A 23,354-nucleotide genomic window follows, 5' to 3' on the forward strand; every position below is an offset into this window, starting at 1 on the left:
CGACAGGCTCTGGGATTCTAGGCATGTGCCGGCAGGCTCTGGGATTCTAGGCATGTGCCGACAGGCTCCGCTTGAGTGTCTTTTCTAATCCTTCTGAAGTCAGTCACATACAGACCAGTAGGGTATTCATTCAGACTGTATATGCAGGGTGGTCTTACCCAACACGACCATAAGTCTTTGATTATCTTCTTATAAAATTTTTGTGAAGGCTCTCTGGGAAATGAAGTCTAACTGGGAAGAGATGAAACTTTGTGCACTAGAAAATACAGGTTTACAAGGCTCTGAGATTTTTTGGGTATATAAAAGTCTTGTTCAGAGACTATAATTGCGTGATGGCTCCTTCCCCGTCATAGGTTGCACTACTAGATTTTCTTTTTGTATTCCAGCTCGGAGGCTTTCTGGAGTAACTATGCAGAACCACAAATGGAGTGAAAGAAACATCACACTATTAGCATTCAGCACAGTCTATATGAGGAATGAGAGTTTTAAAAGGTTAATGTGTGACATTGTTTTTTGTGGCTGCAACTCTTTTAGAATCTGAGGAGCATTCACACATTCTGTCCTTTGGTATACACATATTCTGTCCTTTGGCGCACATGTATTCTGTCTTTTGGTGTGCATTCTGTATTCTTTGGGAATACTATTTGCACTCATGTTTCAGGTCAGCTTATTATGACCTTTCAATTTCTAAAGTTTATTTTATTGTAAAATATTGTTATTGCCTTTAAAAATTTTGTTATTTTTCTGTTTTTAGCAACACAGAGAATCTCCAAGATTATATTTTATTGTCCATGGACATATTAACTCATTAATTTTAGATGAAATATGTATAATTGGGCAGCTGATTTAAACTAATTTGGAAGGTTGTCATTTTGCTATTTAAAGAGAAGAATTGATTAATTAAATTAACTATGCAGACATGGCTAGGAAAAACTTTCTTACAATGAGAGGAATACAACAGGGAGATTTATGTATTAGGTGTTATAGCTAAGATCTAAATCAACTTCTCATGGCTCAGTTTCTCTGTCCTCTTACTGATAGAGATGTGGACCCTTATGATCTGAATTATGAGTAAGTTGCTGGGACCATTCTTATTCAAATCTCTCATGGATATGCTTTCATTTTCTTTAAATGTCTGGAAGTAAAATCACCAGGTCACTTGGTAAAATATATTTCATTTTTATAGGAATTCCCATACCACTTGCTAGTTGTTTATCCCATTCATCCTTAGCTATGGAAACTTTGGAAATTCAACTAACCAGAAGAAAACTGAAGAGAAAGATAAGCCTTGGAGTCATACTGGAATCCCCACGCCAGTGCCATTCCTTCAGGAAAAAGTACTCAACTAGAGGCCCCATCAAAGCAGAGTTTTATCTAGTGGAAATTTCATGAAACAAAGTTTTACATTCTGAAGTCTATGTGACAGCTGCCTTCTTAGGGCTCAGGACTGGTGTACCAGTGTCTGCTCTGTTTTCATCCGAGACACATGTTTCTCCAAGAACATATGCATGAATCTCAAAAAAAAATGTTTTATTGAAAAGAGAAAAAATGTCACCAATGATGGCCTTTAGATATACACAGACACCCTTGGATACAGGAGGACTGGGATCTGAGTTTGGTCACAACTTAACAGTACTTCTATATACATACATAACAGTACTTCTATATACATATATAACAGTACTTCTATATACATACATAACAGTACTTCTATATACATACATAACAGTACTTCTATATACATACATAACAGTACTTCTATATACATACATAACAGTACTTCTATATATATATATAGCAGGGAGGGAGGGGGAAGGTTGAGAGCAAGATGGAACTGGTGAACTTAAAGATTGCTGAGAACAACTTCTGTTATTCCAACAGGATAGCTTTAGTTGCTCCCTTTCTTAGCTCAGTGCTTTGAAGGTAGACTTCTGTCTATTTATGTCTTTCCTGCATTTCAAAGTTCTTTCTGGGCTCCATTCCCTTGATCAGACCAGTTCCTGGTGGTCCATGGTTGGACATAGTAAAAGGCAGTGTGGTGTTTTGGGCAGGCATGCAAGGGCAGTTTTTTCTCTAACTCTAAAACACATTATTGTTAAGGTAAAATGTACACGCCATAAAAGGCAGAAATCTCAGGTACATTCATGCTCTAACACTATCACAAATGCCTGTACAACCCATGTTTCCATTAGGGCATAGAATAGTACCATCAGTTCAGGTGTTTATTACATACCCTCCTTAGGCACTTATCACTAAACAGAAGATTTGTCATTGCTTTGTTTCAACCAGAAATTGTTACAGATACAACTTCATTTACAGGGAACAATGCAGTATGTTCTATTTGTGTAGGTTTCTTTAACTTGAGATTCTGCTTTTGAAACGTACCACTGTGCTATTCATGTTCATGGTTTGGCTTTTTCTGATGGCTAATGATGAAACTCGTTGCCTAAGTATAAGGCAGTTGGCTTCTTCTCTTACACACTGAGCCTTTTCCATTTGACCATGAGTAAGTTGCTGTAAGAAATCTTATGCAAATCTCTTATGAAATGTTTTCATTTTCTGCAGTAAATATTTGGAAGTAAAATTGAAAGAGTAAATATATTTTCAACTTATAAACATCTCCATACCTTTTCCAAGTTGCTTATTCCTTTTTGTGTGTTTGTATTTTCCCAAGCCAACAGGATAGTGTCAGGATCCCCAGTGCATTCCACATTCAGCCTCCTTAGTTTTACTAATTCAGGTGGTCTGAAGGTATCGCATATATTTTCACCTTGAGTAGAACAAATTCTTCAAAACTGCTTAAACTCTGAGTGGATGTAAAGAAGAGAGAGGAAACCTTGATTCTAAGACTTATGAAGAAGATAGTGTTTTACAGTATCCCTCTGGACAGTTGGAAAACTATTTTAAATAGGCACTACTTTTAAATTTTACTGAATCTAGGTAAAGAGGAAGAAGCTGGGAAATCCTAAGTAAAAGCTAAAGCAACTAATTCTTTTCTTTTTCTTTCTTTTTTTATTGGATATTTTCTTTATTTATAGTTCAAATGTTATCTGTTTTCCCGGTATGTCCCCTGCCCCCACTTAAAATCCCTATTTCATACCCCTCCTCCTGCTTCTATGAGTGTATTCCCTCACCCACCCACCCACCCACTCCTGCTTCCTGGCCTTGGCATTCCCCTGTACTGGGGCATTGAGCTTTCACAGGACCAAAGGTCTCTTCTCCCATTTTTAGCCAACAAAACCACCCTCTGCTACATATGCAGCTGGAGCCATGGGTCAGTCTCTCCATGTGCACTTTTTGGTTGGTGGTTGATATTGTTTTTCTTATGGGGTTGCAAACGCCTTCAGCTCCTTCAGTCCTTTCTCTAACTCCTCCATTGGGGACCCTGTGCTCAGTCCAATGGTTGGCTGCTAGCATCTCTCTCTGTATTTGCCAGGCTCTGGCAAAGCCCCTCAGGAGACAGCTATATCAGGTTCCTGTCAGCAAACACTTGTTGACATCCACAAGAGTGTCTGGGTTTGGTGATTGTATATGGTGGGATGGATCCCCAGATGGGGCAGTGTCTGGGTGGCCTTTCCTTCAGTCTATGCTCCATACCTTGTCTTCATATTTGCTCCATATTTTGTTCTTCCTTCTTAGGACTTAGGCACCCACTCTTTGGTCTTCCTTCTTCCTGAGCTTCATGTAGTTTGTGAATTGTATCTTGAGTATTCCAAGCTTTTGGGCTAATATACACTTATCAGTGAGTGCATACCATGTGTGTTCTTTTGTGATTGGGTTACCTCACTCAGGATAATATTTTCTAGTTCCATCAATTTGCCTAAGAATTTCACGAATTCATTGTTTTTAATAGCTGAGTAGTACTCCATTGTATAAATGTTCCACACTTTCTGTATCCATTACTCTGTTGAAGGACATGTGGGTTGTTTCCAGCTTCTGGCTATTGTAAATAAGGCTGCTATGAACATAGTAGAACATGTGTCCTTGTTTTATGTTGGAGCATGTTTTGGATATAGTTCCAGGAGTGATATAGCTGGGTTCTCAGAATTTTCTGAGGAACTGCCAGACTGATTTCCAGAGTGGTTGTACCAGCTTGCAATCCTGCCACATCCTCACCAGTATCTGCTGTTGCCTGAGTTTTTCATCTTAGTTGTTCTCACTGATGTGAGGTGGAATCTCAGGGTTGTTTTGATTTGCATTTCCCTGAGGACTAAGGATGTTGAACATGCTCATGGATTGGCAGGATTAATATTTTATATTTTCTGGATATAAAGTCAACTCAAGCAAATCAGTGGCCTTCCTCTACACAAAGGATAAACCTGAGAAAGAAATTAGGGAAATAACACCCTTCACAATAGTCACAAATAATATAAAATACCTTGGTATGACTCTAAGCAAGTGAAAGATCTGTATGACAAGAACTTCAAGTCTATGAAGAAAAAAATTGAAGAAGATCTCAGAAGATGGAAAGATCTCCCATGCTCACAGATCAGTAGGACAAACATAGTGAAAATGGCTATCTTACTAAAAGCAATCTATAGATTCAATGCAATCCCCATCAAAATTCCAACTCAATTCTTCACAGACTTGGAAAGAGCAATTTGCAAATTCATCTGGAATAACAAAAAACCTAGGACAGCGAAAGCTATTCTCAACAATAAAAGAACTTCTGGTGGAATCACTATCCTGAACCTTAAGCTATACTACAGAGCAATTGTGATTAAAACAAAAACAAAAACAAAACAAAACAAAAAACTATATGATATTGGTATAGAGACAGGCAAGAAGATCGATGGAATAGAATTGAAGATCCAGAAACGAACCCACACACCTATGGCCACTTGATCTTTGACAAAAGAGCTAAAACCATCCAGTGGAAAAAAGACAGTATTTTCAACAAATAGTACTAGCTCAACTAGTAGTTAGCATGTAGAAGAATGCAAATCGATTCATTCCTATCTTCTGTACAAAGCTCAAGTCCAAGTGAATCAAGGATGCCCACATCCACATAAAACCAGATACACTGAAAGTAATAGAAGAGAAAATGAGGAAGAGCCTCTGACACATGGGCATAGGGGAAAATTTCCTGAAAAGAACACCAATGGCTTATGCTCTATCAACAATAGACAAATGGGACCTCATATAATTGCAAAGCTTCTGTAAGGCAAAAGACACTGTCAATAGGACAAAATATCAATCATCAGATTGAAAAAGGTCTTTATCAACCCTACATCTGAGGGCTCTTATCCAATATATACAAAGAACTCAAGAAGTTAGACTACAGAGTATCAAGTAACCACATTAAAAATGGGGTACTGAGCTAAACAAAGCATTTTCAAATGAGGAGTATTGAATGGCCAAGAAACACCCAAAGCAACTAATTCTAAAGGCTGTCTTTAAGAACTGACTCTTGCCAGCAGTGATGGTGCACGCCTTTAATCCCAGCACTTGGGAGGTAGAGGGCAGGCGGATTTCTGAGTTTGAGGCCATCTTGATCTACAGTGAGTTCCAGTATAGCCAGGGTTATACAGAGAAACCCTGTCTTAAAAACAAAAACAAAAACAAAACAAAACAAAACAAAAAAACCAAAACCTGACTCCTTCAGTCTCTGCTCCACACTCTGTCTCCATACTTTCTCCTGTGAATATTTTGTTCACCCTTGTTCACCCTTCTAAAAAGCATCCACTTTTTGGTTTTCCTTCTTCTTAGGCTTCATATGGTCTGTGAATTGAATCTTGGGTATTCCGAACTTTTGGGCTAATATCCACTTATCAGTGAGTACTCATGGTATTTGTTCCTTTTTGACTGAGTCATCTCATTCAGGATGATATTTTCAAGTTCCATCCATTTGCCTAAGAATTTCATGAATTCATTGTTTTTAATAGCTGAGTAGTACTCCATAGTTTAAATGTACCACATTTTCTGTATCCATTCCTCTGCTGAGGGACATCTGGGTTGTTTCCAGCTTCTGGCTATGATAAATAAGGCTGCTATGAACATAGTGGAACATGTGTCCTTGTTATATGTTGGAGCATCTTTTGGGTATATGTCCAGGAATGATATTGCTGGGTCTTCAGGTAATACTATGTCCAATTTTCTGAGGAACTGCCAGACTTATTTTCAGAGTGGTTGTACCAGCTTGCAATCCCACTAGCAATGAAGGAGTGTTGTATGGAGCAGAGACTAAAGGAAGGCCATCCAGAGACTGCCTCACTTGGGGATCCATCCCACATACAGCCACCAAACCTTGATGTTATAGTGGATGCTGGGAAGTGCTTGCTGATGGAAGCCTGATATGGCTGTCTCCTGAGAAGCTCTGCCAGAGCCTGACAAATACAGAGGCAGAAGCTCACAGTCAACCATTGGACTGAGCATGAGGGTCCCTGATGGAGGAATTGGAGAAGCAACTGAAGGAGCTGAGGGGATTTGCAGTCCCATAGAGGGAACAACAGTGTCAACAGGCGAGACCCTCCCCTTACCCCACCCCAGCAGCTCCCTGGGGACTGACCACCAATCAAAGAATACACATGGAGCAATCCATGGGGCTGGCCACATATGTAGCAGAGGATGGCCTTGTTGGATATCAGTGGGAGGAGAAGCTCATGGGCCTGTGGGTGTTTGATACCTCAGTGTAGGGGAATGCCAGGGTGGGAGGACAGGAGTGGGTGGGTGGGGGATCACCCTCATAGAGGCAGGGGGAGAGGGGATGTGATAGGGGGTTTCAGCAGGGGGGTCGCTGGGAAAGGGGATAACATTTGAAATATAATTAAAGAAAACATCCAATAAAAAAAAGAAGGAAAGCTTTCTCACAAGAAAAAAACAAACAAACAAAAAAACCTCTTGTGTTTGGAGAGATGGCTTAGCAGTATAGAGCACTGACTGCTCTTCCGGAGGTTCTGAGTTCAATTCTCAGCAACCACATGGTGGCTCACAACCATCTGTAATGGGACCTAATGCCCTTTTCTGGTGTTCATGAAAAGGGCTATAGTGTACTCACATACAGAAAATAAATTTAAAAGGAAAACTGACTTGTACTAGTATACATGAGCTGATATACAGTGTACATGCCAGAGACTTCATATGTAGCTTTGGTTAAAAGAAATTAATAAATTAAGAAAAATAAAAATGAAGTAAGCACCATTAATATAACACTGTAAAACATTAAGCATGAATATTTCTTGTTCCAGGTTAGACTTACTGATTTATTGAGGCATTTTATTCTATAATTGCTACTTTATCAAGTTATAAGTTAAATGTACTCAAAGAAATGTATAGTCATATGCATTTGTCAACAGGATGAGAGCTAATTTTTTATGCTCAAAATATATTTAATATTAAATAAGATGATATTCAAAGAATTGTCAAAGCTGATGGATATTTCAAGCTTGTATTTTCTTTAGTTTCCTGGGGATTAATATTTATAATCATTTAGCTCATTATCCTGACCATTATAAGTTGGGTTTTCTTTTCAAAGAGTATAGAAGGAGATGTTATAGTCATTCTTTTTAATCTAATTGTAAGGATTACTTAGACAGTTTTTGTATAGAGCCCTGAAAATTCACAACTGTCCTCAAAATTTAATCTTCTAGCTTTACCAGCTTGATTTATAGAGGTTTAAGTAATTTTTTAAGCAGTACCTGGGAGGCTGAGACAGGAGGATTGCATATTGCATGTCAGCTTGAGAACTCGTCTCTGCAATAAAGCAAATACTTCTATTCAAAGCAGTGTTTTTGTTTCTATTCTAGGCCCTGTATTAGAAACCACCCAGCAAGATTTTTTGCAAGAAGCAAAATCTCTTATTGCCCAACATTACAAGAGATTAAATGAGGTAGTGCTTTTCATTATTTAATGTGTTTATTCAGAAAAAAATAAATAAGGTCTTTTGAATACAGTAATCACAAAGGCTTTCATGGGCACTAATGACACCTTCAGTGGCTTTTATAAAAATTGGTTCAGATGACACAAAAGCATTATTCAAATGATTTGATCATATATATATATGTATATATGTATATATGTGTGATATTTGATATATTTAAGTGTATTAACACTTAATTGGATTTATCATTTTAAGTATCCTCTTAACTCAGTTTAGACAAATCTTAAATGGAAACTTCATCATGAGATGCACCTCGCCTGTCGCCTCAGCCTGATATGTGTACCTGTGTCTTTTTCCACGCCACTTTGCATTAAAACTCTCTGTTGCAGTCTGTAGTCCCGGCAGTGCAAGCTGTCTTCTCTGAATGTTGCATCTCCAGCAACAAGCATTGTGCTTGCTCAGCTGACATGTGCTGGGAATCAGGCAGTTGTACAGTCTTATGAAGAGTGGGAGAGTAAAGGCTAACAAAGACGAGGGTCCCAGTTTGGGGAAAAGGCTTTGCAGAGCAGGTGGGACATCTGAAGATTGGGCAGCCACTGTGACAAGTGGTAAAGATATACCACCAAAAGCTTAGTGACATCTTGAGTTGGCAACAATTAGAAGTCACAACAACTTGGCTTTTTGTAACCAACTCTGCCCATCTCTAGGACTGATGTTGTAAGAACAATTACATTTCAGAGACCTGGAACGGTGTTAGTCTTCCACTGAGTATGTTGCTCAAAATTATGAAACGTGATTAAAAACATCTGAAAATTATATCCTGTTATCAATACGGTTTTCATGACATCATACATCCATATATACTGAGTGATTTCCAGTTTAGCAGAGAAAGGTTGGAAACTTTATAGGCAGTTAAGAGTTCTCAGAGATGGTAAAAAAGATGATTAAATTTAAAACTTATATAAAGTGCATAGTGTCTTTTGTAATTGGGACTTATCTTACACCTCTGGAGGGCAATAAATAAAAATGGCAATAGACTATATGTTTTAGGCCTCCTTTGGACAGACCTGGCTAACAACTCAAAAAGGGCTTCTTAGGTCTGGTGTTTAGCTTTTGATACGTAGTTTTTGGCTCTTGTATTATCAGCCCAAATGAAAAGACTCATTAAAATTGTCTATATAAATACACACAAAAAATATGTAAAAATAGACTCTGAGACTATATTTCTTGAGATTATAATTTAAGTATAATTAATTTATCCCTTTCTTTTATTTTCTTCCCTTGAAATCCTTCCATATTCCACTCCCTGTTCTCCTTCCAATTATGCATTCTTTTTTAAAACTAAATGTAATATATATATTCATATATTATTCATATTATATTCATAAATGTTCAGTCTGAATAATGATGCCTGTATGTAAGTTTTTGGAGATGGTAATTTGTGTGCCTATATTTTAAAATATCTTTTTTGAGACAGAAGCTGCGGACAATTCATTTTTCTTTTGAAGTGGATTGTAACATTCATGCTTGGGAATGGCTTTAGAGTGTGGGCTTAATTGATAACCATGTGTATTGCAGTAAATATCTTCTTAGAGAGAGACAATTGAAAATGCAGTCAGCTATGATATGATTTTATCTCAATAAAGTTTATTTATAAATTTGACTATGCAATTGTATTTAAAATGAATATTAAAATTTTAATTTTTTGTTTTATTTATAGAATAAGGCTCAAGGAACGTCTATAGATGTCTTTAAAAATAAACACCAAAAACCGAAAACTGTCAAATTCATACCTTTTGAGATTAAGAAAAGTGAAATCCTTAATGTAGTTCAAGAACATCGTTTGGTACTCAGAAGCATTAGCTATCCCAGGGACACTTCCAAGTGCACAGCTTTAATTGAGGCCTCACAGCAGATTTCCTTCAAGGAGCCGCATGTTTTGCATATAAAAGAGAAGTACCACCCTGTAGATCTTTTTAAAAAAGGTAAGCTTTGAATGGAGGCAAGAAAATTGGAAAAGCAACATATGGAACAATTTGCCTTTTTGAGAGCTTGAAATGGAATTTTCTGGTTTAGATGGTATCTAGATCTTTGGTTTAGCGGTGAAGGCTGAGGAGGATGGATGGTACCTGGAGCTTCCAACATTTGGTCTGCCAGAAACTGTGACGAGAGCATCCTAACAGGGAAGGACCTGGGAACCAGAACTGGCTCATGTGTTTTCCATCAGTGGCATTTTTTTTCCTACTACAGATTATTTGAGAATATTCATTTGCTAAATAGCTTAAGTTCTATTAATGGGAACATATAGGGCAGGCAACCTCTTTCTAAGGATGTTTCCCCAGCTCCCTGAACAGAATTCCTAGGCTGTAGAGTTTTCCAATGTTTGTAACGCAAACATTAGTAAAAATGTATTCTTTATTAGAAGTGTAGTAAGGGGGAAAGCCTCGCTCCCATTTAAGCAAAGTTGATACTACTGTTCTCTTCATAGTAACAGCTTAAACAAATGGCCTCACAACACATTTGTAGTTACTATAGTAGTCAAAGGCTTAGGTATTTCTAAAACATTTCCTAAGTCATTCATCTGTTTATAGTTCTTTCTTTCAGCAAAGATTGTTCTTTCTGTGTCAGACACTGGGGAAACAGAAGTTAAAAAAGACTCATAAATCAATGTAAGATATAAACAGAGTAATTTCTTATCCTACTGCATGACAATTGTTGAGCTAGAAGTAAAAGAAAAGTATATGGAAACACTAATAACTAACAAACTAAATGCCAGAATGAAAATTTACAGGCAAAGATCTCATTAGAAATAAGATTATAAGATATTTCTTTAGAGTTAGTAGCAGAGAGAAGCTTCATTGAACTGTGGAAGAAAAATGTCTCAATCCCCAGAAGGGTGAAAGACCATGATAGCTGCTAGAAAATGAAGCTGGGAGGAGAGATGGGGCTAGACTTTTGAGGCACCTAAACAGCCTAAGGTTTGAATCAATGCTTTTGACACATGTGAGCAGAGAAAAAAAATAACAACAATATCTTAGTCAGTGTTATATTGCTGAGAAGAGACACCATGACTATAACTCTTTTCAAGAAAAACATTTAATTGGGACCACTTACAATTCAGAGCTTCAGTCCATTATCATCATGGTGGGAAGCATGGCAGCATGCAGGCAGACATGGTGGTTGAGTGGTAGCTATGAGTTTTACATCTGGATCCACAGGCAGTAGAAAGAGACCTGGCTTAAGCTTCTGAGACCCCAAAGCCCATACCCTACTGACAAGCTTCCTCCAACAAAGCCACACCTCCTACTAGTGTCACTTCCTATGTGTCTAAGGGGGCCATTTTTTCCAAACCACCACAAACAACAAGAAAACCCCAAACTAACCCTATATATTATATTCCCTCCTTGGGTATCCACTGATCATTAATATATTAAAATTTCAGAAAAAAAGCACTGCAGTAATTGATTGATTTTATTCTTAATTGAGCTGAGCAAAGAATATCCCTGTTTTAGTTACTTTTCAATTGCTGTGGCAAAGCTCCATAACCAAGGCAGCTTAACTTGGGGCATATGGTTCCAGAAGCTTTGAGTCCATGACCATTATACTGGGGAACATGACAGCAGTCAGAAAGGCATGTTACTGGAGCAGTAGCTAAGAGCTTATAGCCTGAGCTATAAACAGAAGCAAGACAGAGAAAGCAGCATTGGAAATGGTGCTGAGATTTTGAAATTTCAAAGCCTATTCCCAGTGACATGCCTATTCCACCAAGGCCACACCTTCTAATCCTTCCCAAACAGATCCACTAACTGGAAAACAAACTATATGAGCCTGGGAGTTGGGGGGCATCACTTTCATTGAAACCACTACTACTCCTTACATCCTTTCTCACATGCTGTGCCTGTCAATGGCCCTGAAGCTATTTATTCTTTAAATATATATCTTGTAAATTCAAAATCACAGTATGCTGAATGAACAGTCTTTAAAAGATTAACAGGGTAGTATGGAGACATGAGGATGTTAAGGTTTATAATCTAGAAAACTGATCAGATATCATTGAGTTCAGAAAAGAATTCAGAGTATTCTGTAGTCTATTTCTTCTGTTACATACATCTTGTACATACATGTAACCTGTGTGTTATACTGTGATCTGGAGAGAATTAAAGCTATGTATAAGATGAAGTCCCTTATGACTTCATCATTCCTCAGAAGTCCCATACCTTGATAATATCACATTAGGCCTCAGATTCAAATGTAAATTTTGCAGAGACATAAACATTCAAACCATATCATGGGAAACTGAGATATTAGGCAGGTGGGGAAAGAAATAGAGGAAACTAAAAATGTTACATTTTTAGATCTGTTAAGTAGACATACATATTGAGATAGCTGTTAGAAGGTTGGGAAAGAAGATCTGGTACTTAAGAGAGCAGTAGTTGAAGACTGAATATAAAAATATCACTTTGGGATGTTATTAATATACTAAAATTGTGGAATTTATGTCTTTGTCCAAAAACATCCATTTATCATGTAAGGTATAAGGAGAAAAAGCTATACTAGTTCTGATATAGAAGTTCATACATGGCATATGTAACTTGTATGACCGTCACTCAAGTAGGGCCTATAAAACATAAGAATAAAACATAAAACATATGGATGCTACTTTAAGTAGAAGCTGGTTTGCTGCATTGAAATCAATAGGAGAATATCATAGCAGATTGTGCAGTCAGGGCTATATTCCCAGGAACTCTAAAGTGTTTGGTAAATTTTAAAAGATAGCTATTTGTTAATAGGAGAAAGAATGAACATCCTGTCTAGTCATGTGTACCTGAAAATGTATGTAACATGAAAATGATTGTAGAGTGTTCAAGTGTAATCTAAGGATAAGGGGGTTTTAGAGATGACACTAGATATTGATGAGCATTGCACTTTAATCTGAAAGTAGAGAAATAATCCAATATATTTAAGCAAAATTGCAGTTGAAATGTTTCTAGGCAAAAGAGATAGGGGCATGCTACATTTTGTAGGCTTGAGACTAGTGAGGACAGAATTCTTCACATGTGACAGGATGGCTTAAATTAAGAGGGTAGCACTAAGGAGTTAGAAATAAGAGGAAAGATTCTACAAGTATTGGAGTGATCTATTCATCCACAACAAAACATTGAATAAGAAAGGGCAAGTGTTGAGTCTATAGTAGTTTCCACTCTGAGGCAATATGAACCTATTTGTGTAAGTGAAGTTTGTAATAATTTAAATGGCCAGGAGAATCTTACGTAATGGTAGAACCACTACCAAGGATAAGTAGGTCCTGTACTATTGAGTGCTATAGCTCAGGTGAAAAATGCTCAGAGATAATATTATCAAAATGTTAGTGTTTCTGTCTGCCTTTAAAAGTTAATATAAAAAAGAAGAGTTGAACTAATAAAAATACTGCCGAATTTTCAATGAGAAATCAAAAGCTTGAGCCATTGGCTTTGATCCATATCTCCAACAATAATTAGCATTGCAGCAAACACACACACACACACACACACACACACACACACACACACACACACACATATCCCTTTCACAACCTATCCCATTATGTTAGATAATCCCAGGGCAGTCACCATTGAGAGACTAAAGTAAGGGGTAAGAAAACAAAGAATGTTTTAAAACTGTGAATAAAAGGAGACTTTAAATGTGATAATTGGCATGTAGAATTAGTTGGAAGCAAGTAGATCAGAAATATAAAATTTTAAAGAAAATTCCTTCACTGAAGAAGCTATGAATATCGATTTAGTTGAGTGTTCAAAAGTAAAATAACCTGCAGGGAATAAACTGAATAACTTCCTGGGGACTGGATCCAGGGGACAGTATGAAGGGAGTGACCTCTAGAAAGAACTTCCTACCCCTAGGCTAGAGGAGCCTTTGCAGCAACCCACAGCAGGTTCTGCACCATGTGTGGACCTATGACTGCTGTGTCTTCCTTTTCCCGCCTTTGCAGGTCTATTGCATGTTATGTGCTTCATAGGTAAGGTGGAGACAACTTTCGTACTTGGTTCTCATATCACTAGATTATCAGGAACTGCATCTCAATCTGATAGGAATGCTAAGGCATCAGGCAGACTAGATTTAGACCTAAATTACATGGCTCAGTGAACTCTAGGTGGTCTCCTTTGTAGAGAGAAAGTATTTTCTTTCAGGAATTAGGAATTAATTGGCATTTGGTGTCCAGAAGGTCAGGCTAGAAGAAACTGGTAGATATTTACCAGTTTTTCCCCTTAATACTCAATCCGAAATACATTTCTTCAGTTCCATGTAGATGGTGCTCTATGATAATTGGAACTCAAGGGAGAATGCTTAAGGTGATGTATACCAGTAAGATTCTGTGTTTTTCCTGTGAGGGTGTCTACACATTCAGGCATGAGAATGTGTTTTAAATTTTCTTAACAAATTTAAATTTTACATGTTTTATGTGTGTGAAGATAGTAATAGGTATTTAAATATCTGTTAATTCCCAACATTTTATTCAGAGATTCAGACTATATAGAGAGATTATATAGATTAGAAAAACTGTATCTGAATTATATTCTTATAGCATAATTATACCAGGTAGAAATGTAAATATCAGTTAAATGGGCACAGGTGAAGAATGAGAGTGAAACTGAGTTAAATTGGACAGAGGTCAAGTGTAAGAAATGAGTATGGATAGTTTAGATTAGCAGTAGGATGCTCTAGGCAATGGGCATACACAGGACTTTCAAAGTGAAAAATCTAAACCAAACTAAACCAACTAACCAACCAACACTAATGTAGCTAGTTTCAACATTGATCTGGGACATTATTGACAAATGATTAGCAAATGATTAGCAATAGTCTCTAAGGTGGGGAGGAAGAAAGTCCTGCAGTTTATAGCATTTATTGATGTCCATGGTGGAAATGTCTTACTGTGTTCTGACTCAGGACAGGAGATATAAGATGCGTATAGTCAGTTCTCCTGTGCAGGTAGGAGCTGGCTTCAGTGTAACACTGTATATAGATGGTTGTGTCAAATACTTTGGATAAAAGTTTGATCACCTCAATCCTTGTTCTAGTCATCCCAAATGCTATTGTGGTGACTGGATTCTCTTCCAGGCATCTATAATCATACCTGGCTTAGGATACCCATGATCTGGGTTTAGCACTGATATTTGGCAACCATGGAGGGGGTTAGGAGGGAATGTTTTCTTTCTTCTCTAGAGCAGAGGGGTGACAATAATATTCCACAAGTTTCTCAAATGGTTAAGCAACCATAATCCTTACAGAACAGTCAACTCAAGAAAGATTCTTATATTTGCTCTCATTGTGTTGTTTTATTTCCCTCTCCTTAGTCCTATTTCTAAAGACCACTGCATTAAAATGTTCTTAATGGTAGAATTGTCTATGTTTTCTGAGAGATGAGATGTAGGAGTATGAGGGAAACAGACATTCATGAATGAAATTATAGCTCTTGTCATGGTGAAGTGGAAGACAAGAATTTCCTCCTTCTTCAGATACAGTGAGATGGACATACACTTTTTTTTTTATAAAAAATTACATCATTTATTCCTTCTCTTTACTCACTACAAGCCCTCCCATGCAAACCCTTTCTTATTATATTTCAAATTCATGACCCCCTTTTAAAATTGTTGTTTGTTTGTTTGTTTGTTTGTGTGTGTGTGTGTGTGTGTGTGTATATGCACTCACACATGCACATGTGTACATGTCCATATCACTGTGTGTTTTGCAAAATACATAAATACAACCTGATGAGTCTTTATAATGTTGCCTGTATGTATATTTCATTTGATAATAGATGGCCAATTGGTGTGCTCTTCCCTGGAAGAGAATATTTCTGCCACTTTCAGCATTCCTTGGTTGCCTGCAGTTCTTTGTTCAGGGTTGAGACTTCATGAGCTTTATTTTTTCCTGTTAGCATGTTTACTGAGCCATCCTTCATGCTCAAGCAGTCATATTGGTGAGACTTTATAGTTATAGCTCCTGACATTACATGGAAACTCAGCCTCACAGCAAATTCTCCGACCCTCTGGCTTTTACCAGCTTTATGTCTCTTCTTCTGCAGTGATCACTAAACACTAGGTACAAGAGTTGTTTTGTAGGTTAAGTTGAGACTGGGCTCTACAACTTGAATTTTTAGTAGTTGTAGTTTCCTGTAATGGTCTCCTTCTGCTGTAAAGAGAAGTTTCCTTGATGAGGTGTGAAAACTACACTTATCTGTGGGTATAAGGACAAGTATGTAGAATGTAGTTAGGAATTGTGCTGATTATGATTATTAGTCAAGTTTAGTTGTAGGTTCTCCAAGATCCATGACTTCACTAAGCCTGAGTAGTTGGCTAGGTTTTTCCAATACCAGGCACAATTTTTCTCTTGTTGGCAAATCTTATGTCCAATCAGAGAGTCGTTGGTTACTGCCAAGGTCTGTGTGTCACTATTGCACCCTTAGAGTTAGTATTACCATGCTGGTCAGTGTTGTGGTTCATAGCCATCATAGTTGAGTAGGACTATCAGTTGCTTCCTTCCTTTAGAAGTTTACAAGGTATCTTAGAGCACCATGAAGGAGGCTTTCAAGTCAAATCTAGATCACGTTAGCCCACCTGGGCATGTAGTTAGGATTTGGATATGGTAGGTACAAGGAAGCTTTTGAACATCGAAGTCATGACGCCAAGTAGTTTTTTTCCTTAAGTGCACTCACTCTGTTATAGCACCACAAAATAGACTATGATAATATTTAAAAGATTTTATTTACAACGTCATTCAAATTTGATTTTTTAGGGTAAGTATCTAAATTTAGTGTTTATTTCTCAAACAGGAAAAATATAGAGGTTATAACAGTCATCAACCTTGAGGAGATCATGTAAGGAAAAAACATCTAAGATCTAAGCCCAGGGATTTGTAGCATTGTGAGAATAAAAGGAGAGAGGGAAATGAGGAGCTATGAGGGGATTGATAGGACACACAGTGTCCTCATGTTCATGCTTCTACCAGAGAGGAACAGTGGCTTACACAGGGTCAGAACAGATAACCAAATGTCCTAGGAGACAGGCAGGGGCTTGGGCATTGATGAATGCAGATTGATGGTGAGGGATGGTGTTACGTCTATATTTAAAAATGAATGTCAAAGTGAGTTCTTCACTTGAAAATGGGATTAGATAAGAAGTAACAGAGTTTAGAGGAACTGGGAGAGAGGTCAGTCTGACACACTTTTTGGTAGAGTGTGGAAATGAATCGGTTATGCTAATTTTTATTTTCAAAGGAAAGGAAAAAGGTTGGTTAGTCTCTATGAGGAGACTGACTTTACATAGCCCCAGAGTGTGAGGGATGGATGAAAAGAATAAACAAGAGCCACTGGAAAGCTGTGTCCTTAAGATAAAAGATATTAGAAAGGAGGGCAAAGGACACCATGAAGAATATACTGAAGTACCAACTTATCTGACGGAAAGTCTTGAGATATTTGGTGTATAATAGTTTATGACATGGTTTGAGGAAAGATAACAGATAGGAATCTGTGGAGATTGGGATAAGACATTAAGAGCAACCAAGTTAGTTGTGAGGGTCTGGTAGAGAGGAAGAGTAGCTCATTATAGCCAGAGTCTCCTTGTGGATGGATTTCCCCTTGGCAGTGAGTTTCTACACACGAGATTGTTAGGGGTGTGGTATGTGATGAGGGAGTGAAACATCTGTGAGCATCCAATCACAGTGGTCCTCCAGGGAAACCTCTCTATCGACTCTGTGGAAGTGATAGCCATTTGGCTAGCAACCTTTGTATGTGCTCTGGTAGGTAACACTGATCCAACTCATGTGTGAAATAAGATTGTGACTCATTTGTCAAGGTTCATACATTAGGTTGTACCTTGGATCCATTTCTTGAACATATTTCTCACATTCACTTTGGGGTGACTAGAAATGTGATCTAAGGCATCAGTGGCATTAATTTCAGAATTTGCTTAGAGTTTGTGAGATTAGAAAGAGGACGTCTGTTACAGTACTTGTTCTCTACTTAGGCTGACAAAGTTGGTTGCATTTTCTCCTAAAAGTGGTGTGTCTATCTATCTATGTGAGAGCATCTCCTTGAGTTTGATCCAAAGATATCAACTTTTAAAAACGCTGTGACAATTATCATATCAAATGACTTTAGGAAATATGTTCTTTATGCTCGACATTTTTCTTAATAGAGTAAAATAAGGAAAAATATGAACTCAATTTCTCTCCAAGTTTATAGATTCTACAGTACTGATTAACCAATTCCAATTTTCATTCTTCCAACAACTTATTACTCTGGGTTAGTATAAATTAGAATTTTGAATGATAAAATTATCAAATTAATGAATTTCAGAAATTAGAGATCACATGAGGAATCAGATGAAGAAGTTACCTTTTGTAGTACATTTTAAGTAGACTCTATAGCATATATTGTAAATGTCTTTATGCTTTTCTTTGGGAATAAAGGTATATAGTTTTACTTTTGGGTTAGTTACAATTTTAGTTATCTGTGAGATATAATATATTTATATGACAAATATATTTAGGATTGATACTAGGTTTTGAACTAGTCTGAAAGGAAGTGTGTGTCTGTGTGTGTGTGTATGAGAGAGAGAGAGAGAGAGAGAGAGAGAGAGAGAGAGAGAGAGAGAGAGGAGAGAGAGGAGAGAGAGGAGAGAGAAGAGAGAGAGAGGAGAGAGAGAGGAGAGAGAGGCAGAGGCAGAGAGAGGAAAGAGTGAATTTATTTTTAAGGTGTGTATGTGTGGGTAGTTGTAAATGTGTAGAGATGTGAGCATGTATGCCTCTTTGGTTACCAAATCACAAATCCTTTCCTTTACAACCAAGGCATATGCACTTTGATAATGATTTCCTTATTAAGTGCTGGATATGTAGGAAGCAATCAAGAAATCTCTAAGGAAAAATGTCTGTTTGTGCTGATTTCTTTGGCCACAGTTACAACTTATCAAACAGTGTTTTGATCAATGATGTTTATAAAATATTCTAGTCTATATTTTAATGACTTTTAGAACACATGCAATGGTAGCAAATGTGTTAAAACTGCCTTTTAAAACTTATTTTTACAAAATTATTTGGAAGGATTTAAGTCTGGGATCCTTGACAATTTATAAGAAAAGGAGTAACTAAAATGTATTTTTAAAAATGTTTCAACAAAGTGGAAAAATATTGATTTTATTATCACAAAGTAATTTGATCTTTGAAACTTTCAGATTTGAAACTCTTTGTGCACAGAGGCTGATTTTCTAATAAAGAGGTGAACAAGGGCTACCCCTCATGAGATGGTCACACAGACAACTGTGTCTCTGGTTTTTCTTCTCAGTTTGGTTCATTGTTTCTTCTCACTTCTTGCTATAGAACGTACTTTTCCTCCTTCCTTTGGGTTACTGAGAAGACAGGATCACAGACCTCCCTATTGAACGTACTTTTCTGCCTTCCTTTGGGTTACTGAGGACACGATCACAGACCTCCCTGACACATGTTTGGGTCATCGGCCTGAGTATCTCTGCTCTTCCTCCTTTCACATGGTATCTTTGAAACAGATGGATGTGTGCTAGTACTCTGAATAAATAGGGGGTTCATTGATTTTCCTGTAATAGGGTTCTCATGTCAAAAACTTTTGATATAAGATCTTAAACATGTGTATTATCATAAGAATTTAGAAATGATCAGAAGGATTTTTTAAAACCATCTTCCTTCTAGTGATTCTGATATGACTAGCCCAGAAAATCCCAGAGCACAAGGACTTTCAAGTTATCTGATTACTCTTGCTTCATGTTCTTCATATGTGGGGAAGAATTAATAGCATGTAAAGTGTTTTACAGGGGGTAAAGGTCACAGCCTGCATTTCATACAAGAGTAATTAATACTAGCTCTTCTGAGGAAGTTAATCATAGCTTCTTATATATGATTTCTTATTTGTAGTGACAATCATTGTGATTTAGTAAATAAAGCAATGTTAACTTTTAACATTTGAGGGTCAACTTATTAAGGTTTCAGTTTTCTGTATGGAATTATACTCTAGTGAGATTATTTGTATGCTTAAATAAAAATAAGGAAGGCTAAATTAATTGACTCTTAAATTATTTTTTAACTTAACATAGTGAGTTAGCCTAGTACAAAATTATAGATTTCCTTATGACATTTTCATATAGCAGCATCATACAGTGTTCTGTTTCTACTAACTTTGATATGGAGTTCTAAGACATAGTTGAAAAATCAAAATACATTTTGTAGCTTCCCTGTTCTCTGCGGTGCAGAGTAATTAAACTTCCTCCTTTCTATTCAATTCTAACACTATAGTAAGGCCTTTGGTGCTGGTAGTAAGACAAACGTCTAACCATCAAGACATTTTCAATTGAGCCTGCAGAAAGGAATGGCTTTTGGGGGAGTATGTTGCATAAGACTCACAACCTAAAAGCATGTCATTTTTTTTTTTTTATAAGCTAGAGATCAAATAATTCAGCAGCTATTGTGTTAGGTGGAAATGTTCTTGAATTTATAACAATGTATGATTTTACCTTTAAGTAGGCCTTTGGTAGAAAGTAGTCCTGTTATTAAACAGTTAATGTGTTTCCTAGTTATCATCATTATCAGCAAGCCTTGGCTAACCAGTATGAATATACATTTCCCATTCTTTAGTGGTAATTCTGTGCAGTGGAGGGCTGATAGGGCAAGCACCAGAAAGCTCTGCTTTCGAGTAGCTTCATGTGTTGTTCATCAGCTGTCTTCTATAAGAATGGGATGGGGAAGGTTCTTAGTGACATCTGGGAGCTGATTTAGATATCCTTGGTTATTTGTAGCTCCAAGAACTTGTCCACAAGATTAGTTTGCCTACACGGATCCTGTATTTTCCTCTTTTAAAGCATCCTTTTGGGGCCAGGGAACTTACTTATCTTCTTTGCATTCATATTCCAGTGGCTACTTAGCACAATGTTGTTCTCACTGAGAAGCTGATAGTCTAGAAATTGTAATGGAATAGAAGTAAATGTCGTGTGTTAGTAGTGTGTTCATCAGCATAACAGAATGCCTTCATCACAACTTAAAGAAGAAAAGACATAGTGCTTGAGAGATTAACTCATGGTGGTTGTTGTGTGGGTCTTGTGGTTAGGCAGAGACATTGTGGAAGAATTATTGAAGAGACCTGCCTTCTGCAAGGCTGTCAGGACACAAGGTGATAGGAAGTAGCTAGACAAAAAATATGTCTGACAAAGACCTCAGTCTTCAGTATACCCTTAAACTGAAACCTTCTTTCTAAAGTTCCATCCCCTCTTAGTAGTTCATTCAAATTCAAATTTTGACTATCAATAGATTAAAAGTATTGATTAGATCAAAACCCACATAATATAATTTTGTTCCAAACATGTTCATACACTCTCTCTCTCTTTCTCTCTCTTTCTTTCTCTCCACTCTCTCTCTCTCATACACACGAGTTTTAGCCAATTCATAATCCAATCAAGTTGACAACAGTTATTAATATCACAGAGAGAGAGAGAGAGAGAGAGAGAGAGAGAGAGAGAGAGAGAGGAGAGAGAGAGGAGAAAGAGAGAAGATCCCTGAATTACATGTTAGATGTAGACTAAAGACATTTATACTGATCACTATCCTGTATAAAACAGCTGTTGTCTGATTTTTCTGCACCTAAGGTAGGTAGTTATTCATTTCTTTGCCCTTCATGGATGCTTCCAAAATGATTCTACCTCAGTGTGTGTTTTCTGGCATTTGTTCTGAAACTGGGAAACCTGAAGCCAAGAACCTATTAATGCCTGAAGTCTGGGATGTTAGAGATTCATCATCCCTTGTCTGAGCTGGCACTGCTGTGAAACAGCCTTAGAATGAGGGAAATATGCCCGCTGTAAAGTCCTTCTGCTTTTGTTCCAGTATACTTAATGAATCAAAACCTTATTTTGGACACTCTCCTTTTTTTAAAAAATTAGATATTTTCTTTATTTACATTTCAGATGATATCTCCTCTCCCAGTTTCACCTCGGCGTCGAGGAAACCCTGTTCCTTCCCACCTCCCCATGGTCACCAACCCACCCTCTCCTGCATCCCTTATACTAGGGCATAGAACCTTCACAGGACCAAGGGCCTCTTCTCCCATTGATGCCCGACAAGGCCATCCTCTGCTACATATGCAGCTGGAGCCTGGAGTCCCACCATGTCTACTCTTTGTTTGGTAGTTTAGTACCTGGGAGCTCTGAGGGTACTAGTTAGTTCATATTGTTGTTTGTCCTAAGGGTGCAAACCCTTCAGCTTCTTTCGTGCTTTCTCTAGCTCCTTCATTGGTGACCTGTGATCAGTCCAATGGATGGCTGTGAGCCTCTACTTCTGTATTAGTCAGGCATTGAAAGAGCCTCTCAGAAGACAGCTATATCAGGCTCCTGTCAGCCAGCACTTGCTGTCATCTACAATAGTGTCTGAGTTTGATGACTGAATATGAGAAGGACTCCTAGGTGGAGCAGTCTCTGGATTGTCCTACTTTCAATCTCTACCCCATAGTTTGTCTCTGCAACTCCTTTCATGGGTATTTTGTTCCCCATTCTAAGAAGGATCAAAGTATCCACAATTTGGTCTTCCTTCTTCTAGAGTTTCTTGTAGTTTGTAGAGTGTATTTTGGGTATTCCGAGCTTCTGGGCTAATATCCATTTATCAGTGAGTGCATACCATTTGTGTTCTTTTGTGATTGGGTTACCTCACTCAGGATGATATTCTTCAGATCTATCCATTTGCATGAAGAATTTAATAAAATCATCGTTTTTGATAGCTGAGTAGTACTGCATTGTGTAGATGTACCACATTTTCTGTATCCATTCCTCTGCTGAAGGACATCTGGGTTGTTTCCAGCTTCTGGATATTATAAATTTGGCTGCTATGTACATAGTGGAGTAGATAACCTTATTAAATGTTAGAGTATCTTCTGGGTATATGCCCAGGAGTGGTATAGCTGGGTCCTCTGGTAGTGTTATGTCCAATTTCCTGAGGAACAGCCAAACTGATTTCCAGAGTGGTTGCACCAGCTTTCAGTGCCACCAGCAATGAAGGAATGTTCCTCTTTCTCCATGTCCTCACCAGCATCTATTGTCACCTGAGTTTTTGAACTTAGTCATTCTGATTGGTGTGAGGGGAAATCTCACAGTTGTGTTGATTTGTATTTACCTGACAACTAAGGATGTCGAGCATTTCTTTAGGTGCTTCTCAGCCATTTGGCATTTCTCAGCTGAGAATTCTTTGTTTAGCTCTATACCCCATTTTCTAATAGGTTTATTTGGTTCTCTGGAGTCTAACTTCTTGAGTTCTTTGTGTATATGGGATTTTAGCTCTCTGTTAGACATAGGACTGGTAAAGATCTTTTCCCAATCTGTTGGTTGCCGTTTTGTCCTATTGACAGTGTCCTTTGACTTACAGAAGCTTTGCAATTTTATGGGGTCCCTTTTGTCAATTCTTGACCTTTAGAACATAAGCTATTGGTGTTCTGTTCAGGAAAATTTCCCCTGTGCCCATGTGCTCAAGGCTCTTC

At 37.6% G+C, this 23,354-nt stretch overlaps 1 protein-coding gene across 12 annotated transcripts in view; it reads left to right on the plus strand.

Moving 5' to 3' along the window:
- Positions 1–23,354, plus strand: part of Iqcm (IQ motif containing M) — a 693,129-nt gene that overhangs the window by 346,047 nt on the left and 323,728 nt on the right. For all 12 annotated transcript variants that reach the window (XM_031340352.1, XM_031340354.1, XM_031340355.1 and 9 more), the window contains 2 exons: positions 7,746–7,828; positions 9,540–9,804. In XM_031340352.1, coding sequence (XP_031196212.1) covers positions 7,746–7,828; positions 9,540–9,804 — 348 coding nt within the window. The remainder of the gene's footprint in view (positions 1–7,745; positions 7,829–9,539; positions 9,805–23,354) is intronic.

The sequence above is a fragment of the Mastomys coucha genome, unplaced genomic scaffold (genome assembly GCF_008632895.1).
Source record: "Mastomys coucha isolate ucsf_1 unplaced genomic scaffold, UCSF_Mcou_1 pScaffold22, whole genome shotgun sequence".
NCBI lineage: Eukaryota > Metazoa > Chordata > Mammalia > Rodentia > Muridae > Mastomys > Mastomys coucha.